The sequence below is a fragment of the Eubalaena glacialis genome, chromosome 12 (assembly GCF_028564815.1).
Source record: "Eubalaena glacialis isolate mEubGla1 chromosome 12, mEubGla1.1.hap2.+ XY, whole genome shotgun sequence".
Classification (NCBI taxonomy): Eukaryota; Metazoa; Chordata; class Mammalia; order Artiodactyla; family Balaenidae; genus Eubalaena; species Eubalaena glacialis.
Genome location: NC_083727.1, coordinates 14,990,675 through 15,007,682, shown reverse-complemented (window position 1 = coordinate 15,007,682; position 17,008 = coordinate 14,990,675). Strand labels below are relative to the sequence as shown.

At 38.9% G+C, this 17,008-nt stretch overlaps 1 protein-coding gene across 2 annotated transcripts; it reads left to right on the top strand.

The window, feature by feature from the left end:
* The first annotated feature begins 267 nt into the window (after positions 1 to 267).
* Positions 268 to 13,297, top strand: ARMT1 (acidic residue methyltransferase 1). 2 transcript variants are annotated; one of them, XM_061207063.1, is made up of 5 exons: positions 268 to 360; positions 2,632 to 2,737; positions 3,198 to 3,442; positions 8,829 to 8,991; positions 12,258 to 13,294. In XM_061207063.1, the coding sequence occupies exons 1-5, from the start codon at positions 320 to 322 to the stop codon at positions 13,023 to 13,025; spliced, it is 1,323 nt and encodes a 440-aa protein (XP_061063046.1). In that variant the 5' UTR covers positions 268 to 319; the 3' UTR covers positions 13,026 to 13,294. The 2 variants fall into 2 exon arrangements, with proteins under 2 accessions (XP_061063046.1, XP_061063047.1); XM_061207064.1 differs by lacking the exon at positions 268 to 360 and adding an exon at positions 1,404 to 1,449 and having other exon boundaries at positions 12,258 to 13,297.
* The last annotated feature ends 3,711 nt before the right edge of the window (positions 13,298 to 17,008 follow it).

Genomic DNA, 17,008 nt, shown 5'->3' with positions numbered 1-17,008 from the left:
CCACGTGACCCGTGCTGCCGCCACCTTATCCGCTCCCTAGTCCCTGCGACGTCCCGGTCCCTGGTTGCTTCCGCCTTCCGCCCGCTTCCTTATTCCGCTTCTCTCGTCGCCCTCAGCTGTCCCCGCCTTCGTCCCCGGAAGATCTCCGGGTTCTCGGCCATTGTTTGTCTCTTCTACGGGCACCAAATAAAGTTTCTTCATTCAAAAGCATTTTTTTAATCCACATCCCTCCCTTTCTCAGCTCCTCCCCCGCGCCTGCACCGCCTCCCTTCCTGCGGCGTGTGAAACCCGAGCGTTGGTGTGGGGAGCGCGGAAGGTGATGGCGGGGCCTCCGGTGTCTCTCTCGGCACGGGACGTAGGGTTCGTGTCGCTTTCCTCCCCCGCTCCTCTCCTTTTCCTCCTCCCCACTTTTGCGGAGAGCTGGGCCTCGTCGGGAACCTGTGGGTACCAGCGGGGAAGCAGCGGCGGGCCGGAGGCGCCTGCTCCCCGCCGCCAGCGAGTTCCATCCCGCCGTCCGGGCTCCGCTTCCCGGGGACGGCGCCTCGGTTTCTAACGGCTCGCGGGGAGGCGAGGGCTAGGCGGCCGGTCTCTGGGCTCCAGGGTCGTATCGGCTTTGCAGCTTCTTCCTTTCCCTGATTCGTGGCTTCTTCCCTGCCTACACGGGAACGGACTGCGAACCCCGACTGAAAATCCCCGCATACCCCCACCTCTCTACAATGGTGGTTCAGGGGTTTTGATAACCTTGTATTAATGTGTATCAGTTAACGCGTCTTTCAAGTGGTTCGATACTTTTTTTTTTTTTTTTTGGTTTTGGTTTTTTTTTTTTAACTTACGCATGTCTTGAGAGTGTATGCCTCCTTTCAGAGTGTTGCAGCGCGTGGCTTTAATCATATTTTAATTAATAAACCTACTTTGGGGGGGCATTAAAGTTGTCTGCAAAAGTTAGGGGTCTGAGATCTGTCGAGAAATGTGTTTCTTCCTATTGCTGACCAGATCAATTCATAATCCCGCTATAAAAAGTGCCTGTACCTTCTTGCGTTTTAGGCGTCATGTTATAGATTCTATAACATTATTATATCTCTCTGTATAAATTGAGAGGCCCAATTTATATTTGAAATACGTCCTTACTGCAAAAGATGGCAAAACACAAGAGCACTTGGAAGAAATTGACCGTACCGGCAGTAGATTGAGGCCGGAGAGGCCAATGTCCCAGAATTTAAGCATGTACTCACCTTCAGGCAAATATAGGGAGTGTCTGCGTCCTTAAATTTTGAGTCCTAGGCATCTCTGCTCTCACCCAAGTCCTGGACCTGAGACCTTACCCTTAGAGATGGAAGCCTCTGAGGAAATTCAGTAGCTGGAAAAATAGAATAATTTTCCAGTTAAGTAAAATCTCAAAGGACTGTCACTTCTTTTCGTATCTGCTGCCTTGGAAAATTCAAGTGTCAGGTGATTTAATATTCTTTCTCTTCTCCCAAGGAATTAGTAGTAATTGTTAAAAGTTAAATTCTGATCAGAGCAGTTATTATGCGTATTAAAACCTACTCACTGTAAAACACCACAGAATCAGAAAGCACTTTTCCTATTTTTTTGCTATTTTTTTGAGTTTTATGGTTAACATTTGAGGAAGCCTCTTGAAAAAATACTCAGGGTATATAACCCTATTTTTTAAAATTGCAATAAGGTCTTTGAGTTTTTAGAAGTGTGAATAGGAGATTTGGGCAGAAGTATTTCAACTTTCTTCATTTTTACTTTGGTGATCTGAAGATATACATGAACTGATCAGTTAAGTTTTGTGCTTTCTATCTAAAAACTGCACAGTACTAAAGTCTTTTTTCTAACCGAATCATGTATGTCCTTAAACTAATTAAACATACAGTGATAATCTGTAACCCTTGATTTTTGCTTGTCTAAAGTCAAGAATATCTTTAATTTTTGATTCAGGTATACTCAAGTTTTGTTCCTCTCCAGCTTTCATCATTCTTTGACACTTTTCGAAAATCTCTAACTTTCTGGTTGGGAGAGCAAGATGGTAATATGCCTAAATTTTGTTTAGGGGCAGAGAGGATGGAAGGAGTTATTAGGCAGGTAAAGAAGGCAGCAAGAAAAACCTTAGAAAAGAATCAAGTTGGCTAAGAGTATAGACAAAGAGAAGCAGGTTCATAAATATCTTTCATTATATTTTTCTAGCACAGTAAAGTCTTTCAGGCGGTTTTACATCCATTGCCTCATTCATCTTTCTAAGTAGAAGTCACTTAGTAAGTAATAGACCTAGGAGGAAAGCCTGTTTGATTTTTAGGATAACTCTTTTTCTGTCCTATCACATTGTTAAACTAGTTTCTGATTAAGGAAAATAAAAGGAATACAATGAGAAAGATAAGAAAGATTAAGTAGACTCCAGGGTAGAGCCTGGAATTCGAGGCACAAAGAGTGCTTAGCTTTTAAGATATACCAGAGAGGTTTTCAGATTTTCCTGTGTTACTATAGGAGTTGGGCAATGCTGGTTTACTTTACAGGGCTTGTATGAGAAGGAATTTGAATTTAAATGAGGTGTTTCAGAAACTGAAAGATGACCAGCCTTCTAGTGTTAATGCTACTAAGTAATATACTGTGTATATGACTCTTTTCTAGGTCATTTGCATATCTTACAGTTAAAGACAGATTACCACAGATCTTAACCAAAGCTATTGATACATTGCATCGACATAAAAGTGAATTTTTCGAGAAACATGGAGAGGTAAGAATTGTGTTTTAACATTAATTCTTTTTTGGTTAACTCTAACAGAAACACAATAAGCAGTTTTCCCTCTGTGGTAATGGTCATTCCACCTGGAGATAAGTTCATATGGTGAAACTTAAAAAAAAAAGGCAGGCTAGGTAAGGCAACATAATGTTGATATGAGATCTGTGGTGTTCTTTGATTTTTCAACTTAAGAATTCTAAATTTAAATGTTTATAATAGTTTTTGAAAGACATAAAATGTAGTTTTGAAATGTATTAGTTTTTTTCTTCTTAAATTGAGATACATAAAAATTTGCTACCCTAGAGAAATTATGTATATATGTGTGTACATATATACTTATATTTATAGATGAAATAATTATATATAAGTTAATTACATGTAAACTATTCATATATACGTGTGTGTGTGTGTGTGTGTGTGTGTGTATTTTTTTCTTCCCCCTGTATTTCTGCAGAAAGGCCTGGAAGCTGAAAAGAAAGCAATTTCTCTTCTTTCTAAATTACGGAATGAATTGCAAACAGATAAACCAATTGTTCCTTTGGTTGAGAAGTTTGTTGATACTGACCTATGGAATCAGTACCTAGAATATCAACAGAGCCTTTTAAATGAAAGTAATGGAAAACCAAGGTGGTTTCTCTCACCGTGGTTGTTTGTCGAATGCTACATGTATCGTAGAATTCATGAAGCAATTATCCAAAGGTAAGTATATAGCCATCAAATAACAAATGTTTTAGATAATTTGTGCTTTTTAAAAAATTATGAAATGATAAGTTTTCAAATAAAAACCAGTAGAAGCCTGTATTCAGTTCAACAGATATTAATGGCACTATTGGATATTTCTGCGAATGTTATTGCTGTAATACATTCTCGGCAATTATAATCCACTTGCCCAGAATAGACCTAAGATTGAATATCTGAATAGGATATTCAGATATAAAAATCCTTATAAAAACTTACTTATTTGTAGAGTAAAACAAAATGTACTTATTGAGCAAAAAATGTTAATTTGAAATAATTATTTATATAAAAAATCAAGACAGGACAAAGTAAGCATATGTTTTGTTTATAAAAATAGATAATATGTCAGAATTATTTGGTGAAAGGAGTCACTACATTGTTTTACACACTGTCTTAATAATTTTTAGCTCTTTTCTTTAACAGCTAGATTGGAAAAAAAAATTTTTTTTAATTAATTAATTTGTTTTTTTTTTTGTCTGTGTCGGGTCTTAGTTGCGGCATGCAGGATCTTCGTTGTGGCGCACGGACTTCTCTTTAGTTGTGGCGTGCGGGTTTTCTCTTCTCTAGTTGTGGCGCACGGGCTCCAGAGTGGGTGAGATTAGTAGTTGGGGCACGTGGGCTTAGTTGCCCCACGGCATGTGGGATCTTAGTTCCCTGACCAGGGATCGAACCCGCATCCCCTGCATTGGAAGGTGAATTCTTTACCACTGGACCACCAGGGAAGTCCCCCAAATAATTTTTTATAGGTTTGTTTATACTAATTTAATTTTTCCTAGGAAAATTCTGATGGAGAACTGACCTGTAGAGCAGAAGAAAGTGTAATATGGATCATTCTTTTAGTTCACAGGTTACCGAAATACCGGTTTGCTGAATAAGAGGAATCCTTTGGTATCTATTCCTAAACATAGCATAGGATAATTGAAAACAATTGATTAAACCAGCACTAGTATTAAAATAAAAAGATGACTTTGGGGAACTTGCGTAAATTTGAGTCTATTCACTTTTTTTTGTCTTCATCTTTATAAATTATTTTAAAGTCAAAAGTTTTTGTATTTGCTGAATAAGTATGTTTTAGGTCTTGTGCTCTAAAAGCAGAATATAATGTTAAAAACATAGCACAGGGCTTCCCTGGTGGCGCAGTGGTTAGGAGTCCGCCTGCCGGTGCAGGGGACACGGGTTCGAGCCCTGGTCCCGGAGGATCCCACATGCCGCGGAGTGGCTGGGCCCGTGAGCCACAATTACTGAGCCTGCGCGTCTGGGGCCTGTGCTCCGCAGCAAGAGAGGCCGCGATAGTGAGAGGCCCGCGCACTGCGATGAGGAGTGACCCCCGCTTGCCACAACTAGAGAAAGCCCTCGCACAGAAACGAAGACCCAACACAGCCATAAATAAATAAATAAATAAAATTAAAAAGAAAAGAAATAAGGAAAACATTCTCTCTATAAATTTGATCTTTAAAAAAAAAAAAGAAAGAAAAAAAATCTAATTTGTTAAAAAAAAACACAAAAACATAGCACATTTTCTGGCTCACAGATCCAAGCAAAAGACTATAGCAAACACTAGGCACTGTCATATCTTGAACACCAGCTCCATTCTAGTTACTTTGCAGCCCAGTGAAGTATAGGTGTTATGATTTCCATTCTACAGTGGAGGAAACTGAGGCTCAAAGAGATTAGTAACTTGCCCAGGGCTGCATGGTTAGTAAATGGTAGAGCCAGTATTTGAGCCTGGTCTGTGTAAATCGGATTAGAGCCCTCCTCACACAAGTAGTACATTTGGATATCTTTCCAGGAGTAAAGTTAGTCTGACGTTCTGGGTGATGGTTTCATAACTTTGGAAAATATCCATGGTATTAGACAAAGCTGCTGAAGTGCTGAAACGCTGAGTGGCACCCTGAACAGGCTTAGTGGAGTTTGGAAGTTAGAAAGGTGACAGGAATGCCGTTTCTGAGTTTGATTTTAGAGGCAGATCAGGTTCAGAGAATGGAAACTCTAAGGCAGGAGCTTACCGACCTGGCTGCACGTTTGTCACCCAGTTGGGGAAAAGTTCTTTGTTTTGTTTTTAAATGTACAGATTTGGAAATTGTTACATTAAATCCTGATGATTTCATTTGTCTGTGACGGGGCCTGCATATCAGTTTTTCTCTCCAGGCCCCAGGGAGACTCTGCCCAGCCTGTGCTGCTCAACCCGTAGGTCCAGGAATAGTTGGATAAGAGGGGTAGAGGCAAAATTCAGCTTGAAGTTCCAGGAATGAGAATATTAGTCAGCCATGGATGTGGAACTCTCCTAAGGTGATCTCTGTGGCAGATATTTGAAGGTCCGGGGATTTGTCTGATACTGTACCATACTCAGGTGTCAGGTCAGTGCAAAGAAAGGCTGTCCTACAGCAGAACTAGCCCTGAAGTAGTTTGTTTGTTTTAATTGAAGTACAGTGATTTACAATATTGTGTTAGTTTCAGGTGTACAGCAAAGTGATTCAGACAAATATATATGTGTGTGTATATATATTTTAGATTATTTTCCATTATAGGTTATTGCAAGATATTGAATATAGTTCTTTGTGCTATGTAGTAAATTCTTGTTGCTTATCTATTTTATGTATGGTAGTTTGTATCTGTTAATCCCATACTCCTAATTTATCACTACCCCTGAAGTAGTTTTTAAGTGTCCAATTTGTTAGGGCTCTTATAGGAAGAATTCCTGTCCTGTGTCAGTCACCCCTCCAGAGTGACCAAAGCATGGTCTTCCTAACTTTTGCAGGATCCCAAAGCACACATTAGCTTTAAGATATGTTTCTGTTGATTTTGCCCCTTACACTGAAACATACTTCTAATTTTCTTTGTCAAGATGTATATTTTAGTTTTTTTTAGAGTTAAATGGTTGAATAATCTGCAAATCTAAATTAAGATTCAAAGTTTTAGCCATATGTAAAATTTAAATATATTAAGTAAGTATACTTCAGATATTGAAAAATGAAAGTACGGAGAAAATGGCAGACATTTTTAAGCTTTTATTAAAGTGTGATATACATGCAGAACAGTGCACATGTCTTAAGTGTTCAGCTGTGTCCCCAGTGGCTGGATCAAGAGGCAGAATTTAGGCCCCTTTGGATCCACTTCTAGTCACCACCATCACTGCCCCTTAAGGGTAACCACTATCCTGACCTGCATTAGTTTTGCCTGTTTTTTTTTGTTTTTTTTTGCCTGTTTTTAAACTTCATTTAAATGAAATTTTATGGAGGTAGTTCTGTGTCTGGTTTCTTTTACTCAGCATTACATTGGTGAGACTCATCCATACTGTTGCATATAATTGTAAACCATTAGTTTTCATTGCTGTATAGTATTGCATGATATGAATACATGACAATCTGTTGATCTGTTCTATTGTTGATGGATATTTGAGTAGTTTCCAGTTTGGGGTTATTATGAAGAGTGCTGCTACAAATACTCGAACACATATTCTTGGTGAACATACGTGTGTGTTTCTGTTGCGTATATACCTAGGAGAGAACCCCTTGGTCATTGTGTACACATATACAGCTATAGTAGATTCTAAAATAGCAAACGTTTTGAAATCTGAAATCATTTATAGCTATGTGAGTTTGCTCTCTTAAATGTAAGGAACAAGTCTCATTCTTAACATGAGGTGTGACTTTAAATTAATGAAGGATTTGTTAATAAAGCACTAGAACAAGGATCCACAAACTTTTTCTGTGAAGGGCCAAATAGTCAATCTTTTAGGCTTTGGAAGACACATGGTCTTTGTTGCAGCTACTCAGCTCTAGCGGTGCCAAAGCAGCCATAGGCAGTATGTAAATGAGCATGGCTGTGTTCCAATAGAACATCAGTTATAGACCCTGAAATTTGAATTTCATGTGTCACAAAATCTTCTTTTTAAATTTTTTCAACTCTTCAAGAATGTGCAAACCGTTCTGAGCTTGCAGATCATACAGAACAGGTGGTGGGCCAGAGGGGGTCTGCAAGCTGCAGTCTGCTGACCCCTGCAGTTGAACCCACGCACCCAAATAATTTTTGTCCTTTTAAGTCACCTCGAGAGACTGATTCACTTCAGCAATGCTGCCATTGCTAAAAACGTCTTTTAATTCTTTGGAACTTCTTTCAGAGCCAGTTTACAAACCTCAAAAAAAGATTAGTCTCATTATTTTTTAGTCACTCCTCACTTTTGATCAAAAATATTTTGTTCCATTTGATTTACATGCCTCATTCTACTGAAATTGCTCTGAGTGACTTTTGGCTGTTTCCAAAAACAAATTAAACTCCAAAGGATGAAGGTATACTGTCACTGACAGGACGTTTAATAATGTGCCACACGTTCTGAAGAAAATCCCCAGAGAGGAATTCCAAAAGTGCTTTGAGCAATGGCAACATTCTTGGACTAAGGGTGTAGCTTCCCAAGGTGACTGACTGAGAAGGGAGGCAGCCATCATTTGGATGTGTAAATTCTGGTATGTTTTTGGTTTTGATTTTAATCAATCCCATTGCATCAGCCACATTACCTTTTTACCCTAAGGTAGGAGACCCATGGAAAAAGTAGCTAATTTTGAAGAACAGATGATCTGAATGTTGTTGACATTTGATTCTGTAAAGTCTTTTATGTTAGTATTTCTGTCTTCTGAGTTATGTTTTTCTTAGGCCAGTATTAATACTATTTGATCTCTCATTGGACAACATGAAGATGTAGCCATGGCACATACATCACCATTGGTCAAAGTCAACTTGGGAGTAAAAGTTGCTAAAAAATTAAAACTCTACACATAAATGATCAAAATTTGTCATTATAATAAAATTTACATTAATATTCTCTGATCTATCTCAAGTAGTCATTGGGTTCCCATAATCTGTATTTGACTCTATTAGTAATCACTACACTGTATTCAACTATTCTGTTTATATCTATATGTTTGTTACTTGGAACCTGGCCACCCTGAGCACCCAAAAGAATGTTTGTTGAACTAAAGCAATTGTCTTGAAATTTTGTTTCTTTTTCTCCTTTTGCCCTGAAAACCCACTGGGTAAGTAATTATAGATACAGTCCCTATAATTATTTAATGCTTCCAGTAAAATATTTGATTAAGGAACATTTGACAGTTAGTTAAAATGAGTGTGGGGATTTATTTTTGCATAATTTGTTTAATTTGATTTATTTTGTGTAATTTGATTATTATTTTTGTGTAACTTGATCTATGTTATACCTAGTAAAAATTACCAGTAATTTTTTAGATGGGATGCTACTATTCTCTTTCCTTTAATAAACTGCAATTACCCAAATGTTAAAAAAAAAAAAGTACAGTTATATAAATGTTTCACTTATGCTTTTTTCCTACTTTAGTCCACCAATCGATGACTTTGATATATTTAAAGAATTAAAAGACCAAAATTTCTTTGAGTCTCAGGAATCTATCATTGCTTTATGTACTCACCTGCAAGAGTTGAAAACTATTGAAGACCTAGATGAAAATCAGCTGAAAAATGAGTTTTTTAAAGTTCTTCAGGTAAATGTAATAATTCATCTCCTGAGTTTGTTTATTTAAATAGTTGAAAAATAAACTGGTACACGTTTAACAGCAAAGCATGTTTACATATTGTCATTTAAGTTATCAGTGATCATTTTTTATCATTTTAATAATTATCTATTCGAGAGATGAAAATCCATTTAATCTCTGAAAAGGGGTTTTAAAATTTCTTCTACTCCCATGGGAGGTTTTAGTGGCACAGGAGTCATCTGGCTTCATAGCTCTGTCATTCTTGAGAGATACTGAAGTTCACAGTCATCTGATCGGCCCAGCCTGACTTGGCTTTGAATATTGGCCGTGTCACTTACTTGTGGTTGGACCTGAAGCAAGGTACTTAATGTTTCTGAGCGTCAGTTTCCTCATCGGTTAAGTGAGGGTGGTCCTGTGCGCCTCATGATTTGACCTGAGAATTGAACTAGCTTCGTTCCTGTAAGTGTTGGGCACAGAGTGGAGCACAGCTGTTGTGCAGTTGTCATCAGCAGGTGGAAACAACCGGGTGGCCCATGGCCTATTTCATATGGTTTTATTACATTTCTTCATCTATCTTGTCTTAAGTTTAGTTTTGAATTCTCATTCAAAACATCCTAAAATTTAAAATATATCATTATAATCAGAACTATTTGAAAGTATGTGGTTTTACACAGCAGTTTCCCCAGCCCTTACTTCCCGGAAGACGTTCGAAACATTTCCAGAAAGAGATGTTTGAAAGTGCTCGGAAGAGAAATAAAGCGGGAAGGGGGACCTGGAGTGGTGGGGGAGGGGTGCGGAGCTGCAGTTTTAAGCCCGGCCCCCAGGGAAGGGCCTGCTAAGGAGGGGGGCGGGACCCGAGGCAGGTGAAGGAGGGGGTCCCCTCACGTCTGGGTGGAGCTTCCTGCGGAGCCCTGAGGGTGGACCCTGCCAGGTGTGTGGGAGACCCTGCTGGGGAGGCCTCAGGAAATGGGGAGCAGAGGTGAGAGGGCCTGCGGGGCTCGGCTGCACAGAAGCCAGCGTGCCTCCGGAGCAAAGGCGAGGACTTTGGTTTTTACTCACAATGAAGCGGGAAGCTGTTGGAGGGTTTTGCTCGGAAGAGTAACTTTTTAAAAAAAATAAATTTATTTATTTTATTTATTTACTTTTGGCTCCGTTGGGTCTTCCTTGCTGCGATCGGGCTTTCTCTAGTTGCAACGAGCGGGGGGCTACTCTTCCTTGCGGTGCACCGGCTTCTCACCGCGGTGGCTTCTGTTGCGGAGCACAGTCTCTAGGCGCGCGGGCTTCAGTAGTTGCAGCACGCGGGCTCTAGAGCGCAGGCTCAGTAGTTGTGGCACACGGGCTTAGTTGCTGCGCAGCATGTAGGATCTTCCCGGACCAGGGTTCGAACCCGTGTCCCCTGCATTGGCAGGTGGATTCTCAACCACTGCACCACCAGGGAAGCCCAGAGGGGTAACATTAAATGACTTATTTCAAGGATTACTTCTGAGGACAGACCGAAGGCACGAGGGTGGAATGGGGAGATTTGTTACTACAGTGACTCAGGTGAGGGCAGACTGGACCAAGTTGGTAGCATCGGAGATGGTAAATGTCACCAGATTCTGGATATACTTTGAAAGTAGAGGCTACAGAATGTGCTGATAGTTGTGGGATGTGATAAAGTCCTGATGAAACTTTGAGGGCGAGCAGAGTAAGCTGAATGGTGAAGCAGGAAAGGCATATTTTGAGTTTGGAAGAAAAGTGGTCATGGTTCTGTTAACTAATAAACCGGAGTATTATTTCCCCCTCTCACTATTATACTTAGCTTAGAATTAGAAAAGAAAAGAAAAAAAAAAATCAGCATGTCACTCCCTGCCCCTAGCCAGCCCATTCTTTTGGGAAATAATCTTCTTTGAATATGTTCTTTGTCCCATAAGTATAATAAATTGTGAAGAAGAAAGCGTACTGATCTATCTTCTGTCATCTAGTTCAGCCAGCTACCCCAAACTGCCACTCTTCTCCCACGTAAAGGAAGCCAAAGTTGTCCCCATTAGTGCTCACGATGACCAGCAGGTTACCTTCCTACAGGAAGCCTGAAGGTGTCTTAGCTTCTAGGGAATTATTGATGTTTTTAAAAGCCACAGCACTCCACCACTGTTCACACAAATATTTCAGTGTCAACTTCATCAAACGCTGTTCTAGATGCCGGGCATGTGGTGGTGAGGAAAACAGACTAGTCCTTGTTGTCATTGAACTTGTAATCCTGAAGGAATATAAACAAATAATGGCACAAATAAATACAGAATTACGAACTGGAAGACGATCTGAAGGAAATGTGCCGTAGGCCAACAGAGACCCTGACCTCAGCTGGAGAGTGCCGTCATGTGTGCTGTTGTATGTTTCTTCATCAAATTTGGACACTTGAGTTATCTTTCTTTTTAAAATAATATTCTTGGTTGGAACATGCACTTTCCTCTTATTTTGAATCACAGAATACTAGAGCCTGTTTGGGCTAATATTTATTGAATACTTCTGTATGCCAGCTTTTGGGTACATTACTTACATGCATTATGTCAAATACTCAGAATAACTCTACGAGCTAAGTGCTATTATTATCTCATTTTTCAGTTGTGGAATTTGAGCCTTAGAGCTTAATTTACCGGTGGTGGTTTATTGGAGATGCTAGGATTTGAACCCAGGTCTGTCTGATTCTAGAGCCTACAGTTCTAAACATGTAATTTTAGTTAGAGCTTAAAAAAATGGGGCTACATACCATTTCCTACAAAATAAACTTGAGTATTTCAAAATGGAATAATAGATTATTAGAGTTGGCAGAATCTTTAGTTATCACCGTGTTCAACTTCTTTATTTTACAAGTGAGAGAATTAAATCCCAGAAAAGTTGCCAGGTCCTAAGGATGGGGGAATTTTTATTTTCTCTTGACTCTGGATTATAAAGTAAACTTTGTAGCCTCATTTTACAGCATCTGATCATGTTCTAATAATATCTGCAAGATGCAAAAACTTTCACTCTGATTAAACGATGTGAGTGCTAAAATCATTCAAACGGTTTTTTTTCTTAAGTTCATTGCATACTGGCTAAAGTTTCATTGTTTTACCTTTTTTATACAGTATACTTAGAGAAAATGTAGATTGGATGGACATTTTATATTAAGAGTTTTGTAGAAATGAATTTTATGAATACTTTTAGCAACCCCACCTCCCATTACATCCTACGTAATAGAATTTTTGTTGGTTATTCAAAAGAAGGGTAAATGTTTTGTGCTTTTTCTTTTTCAGATTTCACTGTGGGGAAATAAGTGTGATCTGTCTCTATCAGGTGGGAAAACTATTTCTCAGAAGACCAATTTAATAAATTCTTTGGAAGACCTAAAACCTTTCATTTTAGTGAATGACATGGAACATCTTTGGTCATTGCTTAGCAATTGCAAAAAAAAAAGAGAAAAAGCATCTATTACTCGAGTGGATATTGTTCTGGATAATTCTGGCTTTGAACTTGTTACAGATTTAGTATTAGCTGACTTACTGTTGTCCTCTAAACTGGCTACTGAGATCCATTTTTATGGGAAAACGATTCCATGGTTTGTTTCTGATACTACTCTACATGATTTTAACTGGATAATCGAACAACTAAAACATTCTAATCATAAGTGGGTGTCCAAATGTGGGGTTGACTGGGAAAACCATATTAAAATGGGCAGATGGGTTTACCTCGATCACATCTTTTGGACTCTGCCTCATGAATTCAGTGCAATGCCTCAAGTCGCTCCTGACTTATATGCTACACTACAAAAGACACATTTAATTTTATTTAAGGGTGATTTGAATTACAGGAAGTTGACGGGGGACAGAAGATGGGAATTTACCATTCCATTTCATGAGGCTTTGAATGGCTTCCACCCTGCACCTCTCTGCAGTATAAGAACATTAAAAGCTGAAGTTCAGGTTGGTCTGCAGCCTGGGCAAGGTGAACAGCTCACAGCTTCTGTGCCCAACTGGTTGACCATTGGGAAATATGGAATATTTCAGTTTGATGGTCCACTTTGACTTGGTGTAGGAACTCTCAGTTGGGTAGAAAGATCTGACAGTCACTCTTCATCCCCCGAAAAGCTCTGGGAAGCTTGGCTTCTCAGTGCTCTTTTACACACATTCTGATGCTTTCTCCTTTGAACGTTTTGCCCCACTACATTGTTTTGGGGATAGGTCGATTACACTGGTTACAGATAGTTACATTTATGTTGGAATTTTAGTAACTTATTTCAAGTTAAATGCATCATTTCAAATGGTTTTAATGAACTTATTTTTAATTGGGCAGAAATATAAGTGAATTCTGCTTTAAAAGTTAACATTTTAAAAAATACTGTGCTGCATGGTATTTAATATTCTAGGAGGCATGGAATTTTACTCAACTTGATTTTGGGCTCTAGAGATAAGGGCTCAGTGAAGATATAATATATTTACATGTTAAATATGCTTTGTAAAGAGAGGCATTTCTTAACAACTGTGATATCTGAACACACGAAAGTAAAACTTACCTCATAAGTTAATTCTTAATTTTGTTCTCCTTGAATTTTATTTCATTTCAATAACCTGTATTATTTGCACGCATTTGTATTTTGATTGACCTGTAGAATGGATGGTAGGAAACACAAAATTGAACAGAATGAAACAAATAGTACTTGAAGAAATGTAACATCTTTTACATTCTATTTGTGATGTCCATAATCAACTGAAATATATTATTTTAACACATAAGTGTTTTAAATGAATGGGATTGCTCTACAGTTTAAAAAAAATGCTTTAGGTAGGAAAGATTCTTCTGCATTGACTTTGTACTACCCACGAGTTAATTCACCTTTTATAATCTTACACATTTATTGGTGATCACAGCTATTAAAGACTAAGTTTCAGGTCAGTTTTTTTGAAACTGAAATTGGAAATAAACCTGGGAATGTTTTCTTGCACCAGAATAATAAAATGAATTGTAAATTGTACTGAAAATCTCACTGGTTTTATCTTCCAGTGGGGGAAGGTCAAGAAGGGAAGATTAAAAATGAGGTCTTTATGATGAAGAAACTCATAATGTATATTATAGATGTTGTCCAAGCAGTTGTTAAATTATGTCACTTAAACGAAGTGATAGTCTGTGCCCTTGCTAAGTGCTTAAAATTTTTTTGGTAAAATGTTTATATAAAGCTGCACATTTTGAATTTACTCATTTCCTTATCTTACATGTGTTCCTGTTTTAAACATTGTTACTAAAATACTGAGCACATGAGAATTACTTGTAGACACTTGCCATAAATTAGAACACAATTGTATATTTGTATTGACTTCATAGCCACAGCATGAGCTATGGTATAATACATTACTTTTTTCCAAAACATGGGATTTTTTTCTATGTTCATGTTTTATTAAGAACATGAGATTATGAGGAAGTAGTTCACCCCCTCCTACAAGAAAGAGAGCAAGGAAGCAAACTAGAGCAAGCAAGAAGATGGCACCATGGAAGAGGAAGTCAAGACGGCATTTTAAAAAATGCTTATCTAGCAGGAGGGAGGGGCCTCCTGGAGTTTCACCAGTTGATTTTTTTTTTTAATAATTTTTATTTTTTATCTTGATTTATTTTTGGCTGCTTTTGGGTCTTCGTTGCTGCACGCAGGCTTTCTCTAGTTGTGGCAAGCGGGGGCTACTCTTGCTTGTGGTGCGCGGGCTTCTCATTGCCATGGCTTCTCTTGTTGTGGAGCACGGGCTCTAGGCACGTGGGCTCAGTAGTTGTGGCTCGCGGGCTCTAGAGAGCAGGCTCAGTAGTTGTGGCTCACGGGCTTAGTTGCTCCGCGGCATGTGGGATCTTCCCAGACCAGGGCTCGAACCCATATCCCCTGCATTGGCAGGCGGATTCTCAACTACTGCGCCACGAGGGAAGCCCTTAACCAACATTCTTGAGATAAAATTCACACACAGTTCATCCATTTAAAGTGTACGGTATTTTAGTACAGTATGTTCACAGAGTTGTGCCCCCATGACCACAGTCTGATTTCAGAAAGTTTTACCCTCTCTAAAAGAAACCCTGCACCACCCATTGGCAGTCACTCCCCAGCCTCCTCTCCTCAGCACTTGGCAACTAATAATCTGCTTTCTGTCTATGGATTTACCTGTTCTGGACGTTTCATATATAAATAGAATATAAAATATGTAGTCTTTTGTGACTGGCTTCTTTTTAAGGTTCATCAGTTGTAAGCTGTATCAGTACTTCATTCCTTTTTTTTTTTGGCTGAATAATACTCCATTGTATGGATATACCACATATGGGTCTACCATATTTATCCGTTCGTCAGTGAATGGACACTTGGTATGTTTCCACTTTTTGACTATTATGAATAATGCTGCTATGGACATTCGTGTGCACGTGATTGTATGTATGTGTGTTTTCAGTTCTCTTGGGTATGTACCTAGGTGTAAAAGTGCTAGATCCTGTGGCAGTTACGTTTAACATTTTGAGCAACTGCCAGACTCCCAAAGTGTTTGCAGTGTTTTACATTCCTCATGAGGGCTCCAATTCTACATCCTTGTCAGCATTTGTTATTGTGTGTGTTTTTCATTATAGCCATGCTACTGGGTGAGAAGCAGTATCTCATTGTGGTTTCAATTTGTATTTCCCTGATGATGTTGAACATGTTTTCATGTGTTTATCGGTCATTTGTATATTTTTGGAGAAATGTCTCCAATTCTTTTTTCCATTTAAAAATTAGATTATCTTTTATTGTAAGAGTTTTAATTTTTAAAATTATGTTCTTTTTATTTTTGGCCATGTTGCCACGCGTCATGCGGGATCTTAGTTCCCCGACCAGGGAATCAAACCCTTGCCCCCTGTGGTGGAAGCGCAGAGTCTTAACCACTGGACTGCCAGGGAAGTCCCAAGAGTTTATTTTTACTTATTTTTTATTGTAAGAGTTCTTATATCTTTTGCATACAAGTCTCATCAGATATATAATTTGCAAATATTTTCTCCCATTCTATGGGGTGTCTTTTTGTTTGCAGCACAAAAGTTTTACATTTTCATGAAGTCTTCTTTATGTTTTTTGTTTCTCTTTTGTTGCAAAACACTGGTTTTTGAACTGCTTCTTAACATCACCTAAGGGCCTCTGAAATGAGGGCCCGAGACACCCAATGGACAGGGCTCTGCCTGTCGCCTTCTCCTGCTTCCCCACCTGTTTCTACCCCAGCAGATTTGGCCTATATATTATGTTTGGTGTAGGTACAGGGCAGCACAATGAGGGAAGCTCTGGAGTCAGCTGGGGGTGAATTTTCCACTGAAGAGCTGAGGGATCTTGGGAAACTCCTAAAATAGCATCTTCAATTGTTTCAACTGCTAACAATACCATACTTGCTTAAGTCTGAAGTAACTCCTGGGTAAAGCAGCCTATAAATTTCATGCAACACTTTTTTAGCAAGACATAGATCCAGTATCTTAGGTATATTATGATGAAAATGTGGATGAAGGGCAGGTAAATAATTAGGTGGAGGATGGCGGTTTATACTCCATTGATTTATGTTACTTTTTGATTAAACAGCAAATGAACAAGATTTCTTGAGATGACCCAGCTTTTTTCTGTAATTCAGGGTGGCATTTTGGTGTTTGATAAAATGCAATAATGCTTTTGAACTTTTTAATAGCCAGAACCCATGTTGTTCAACCTCAAGGTCATGTTTCTATAAAAGAAATTCCCACTGCAAAAGGCAATACCAACGTAATTCAAACCATTTTCTTAGATTTTAAGAAAACCCTAGGGTGAATTGAAAACACAGTTCAGAGTTAGAATTATTAAAATTTCCTCTCCCACCCATTTTCCTAACAGCTCCCTCTGCCCAAGCCCGCACTGAGCCTTGTTCTGGAGCCTCTAACTCCACAGGACTTTCTCCCCTCTACTCTCCTATTTCCCTGGACTGGGTGTGGGGAGTCGAGGAGACTCTGAACACTTCTACACATGCGTGTCTTACTACCTTGATAAAGTGCTAATGCAGTGTCT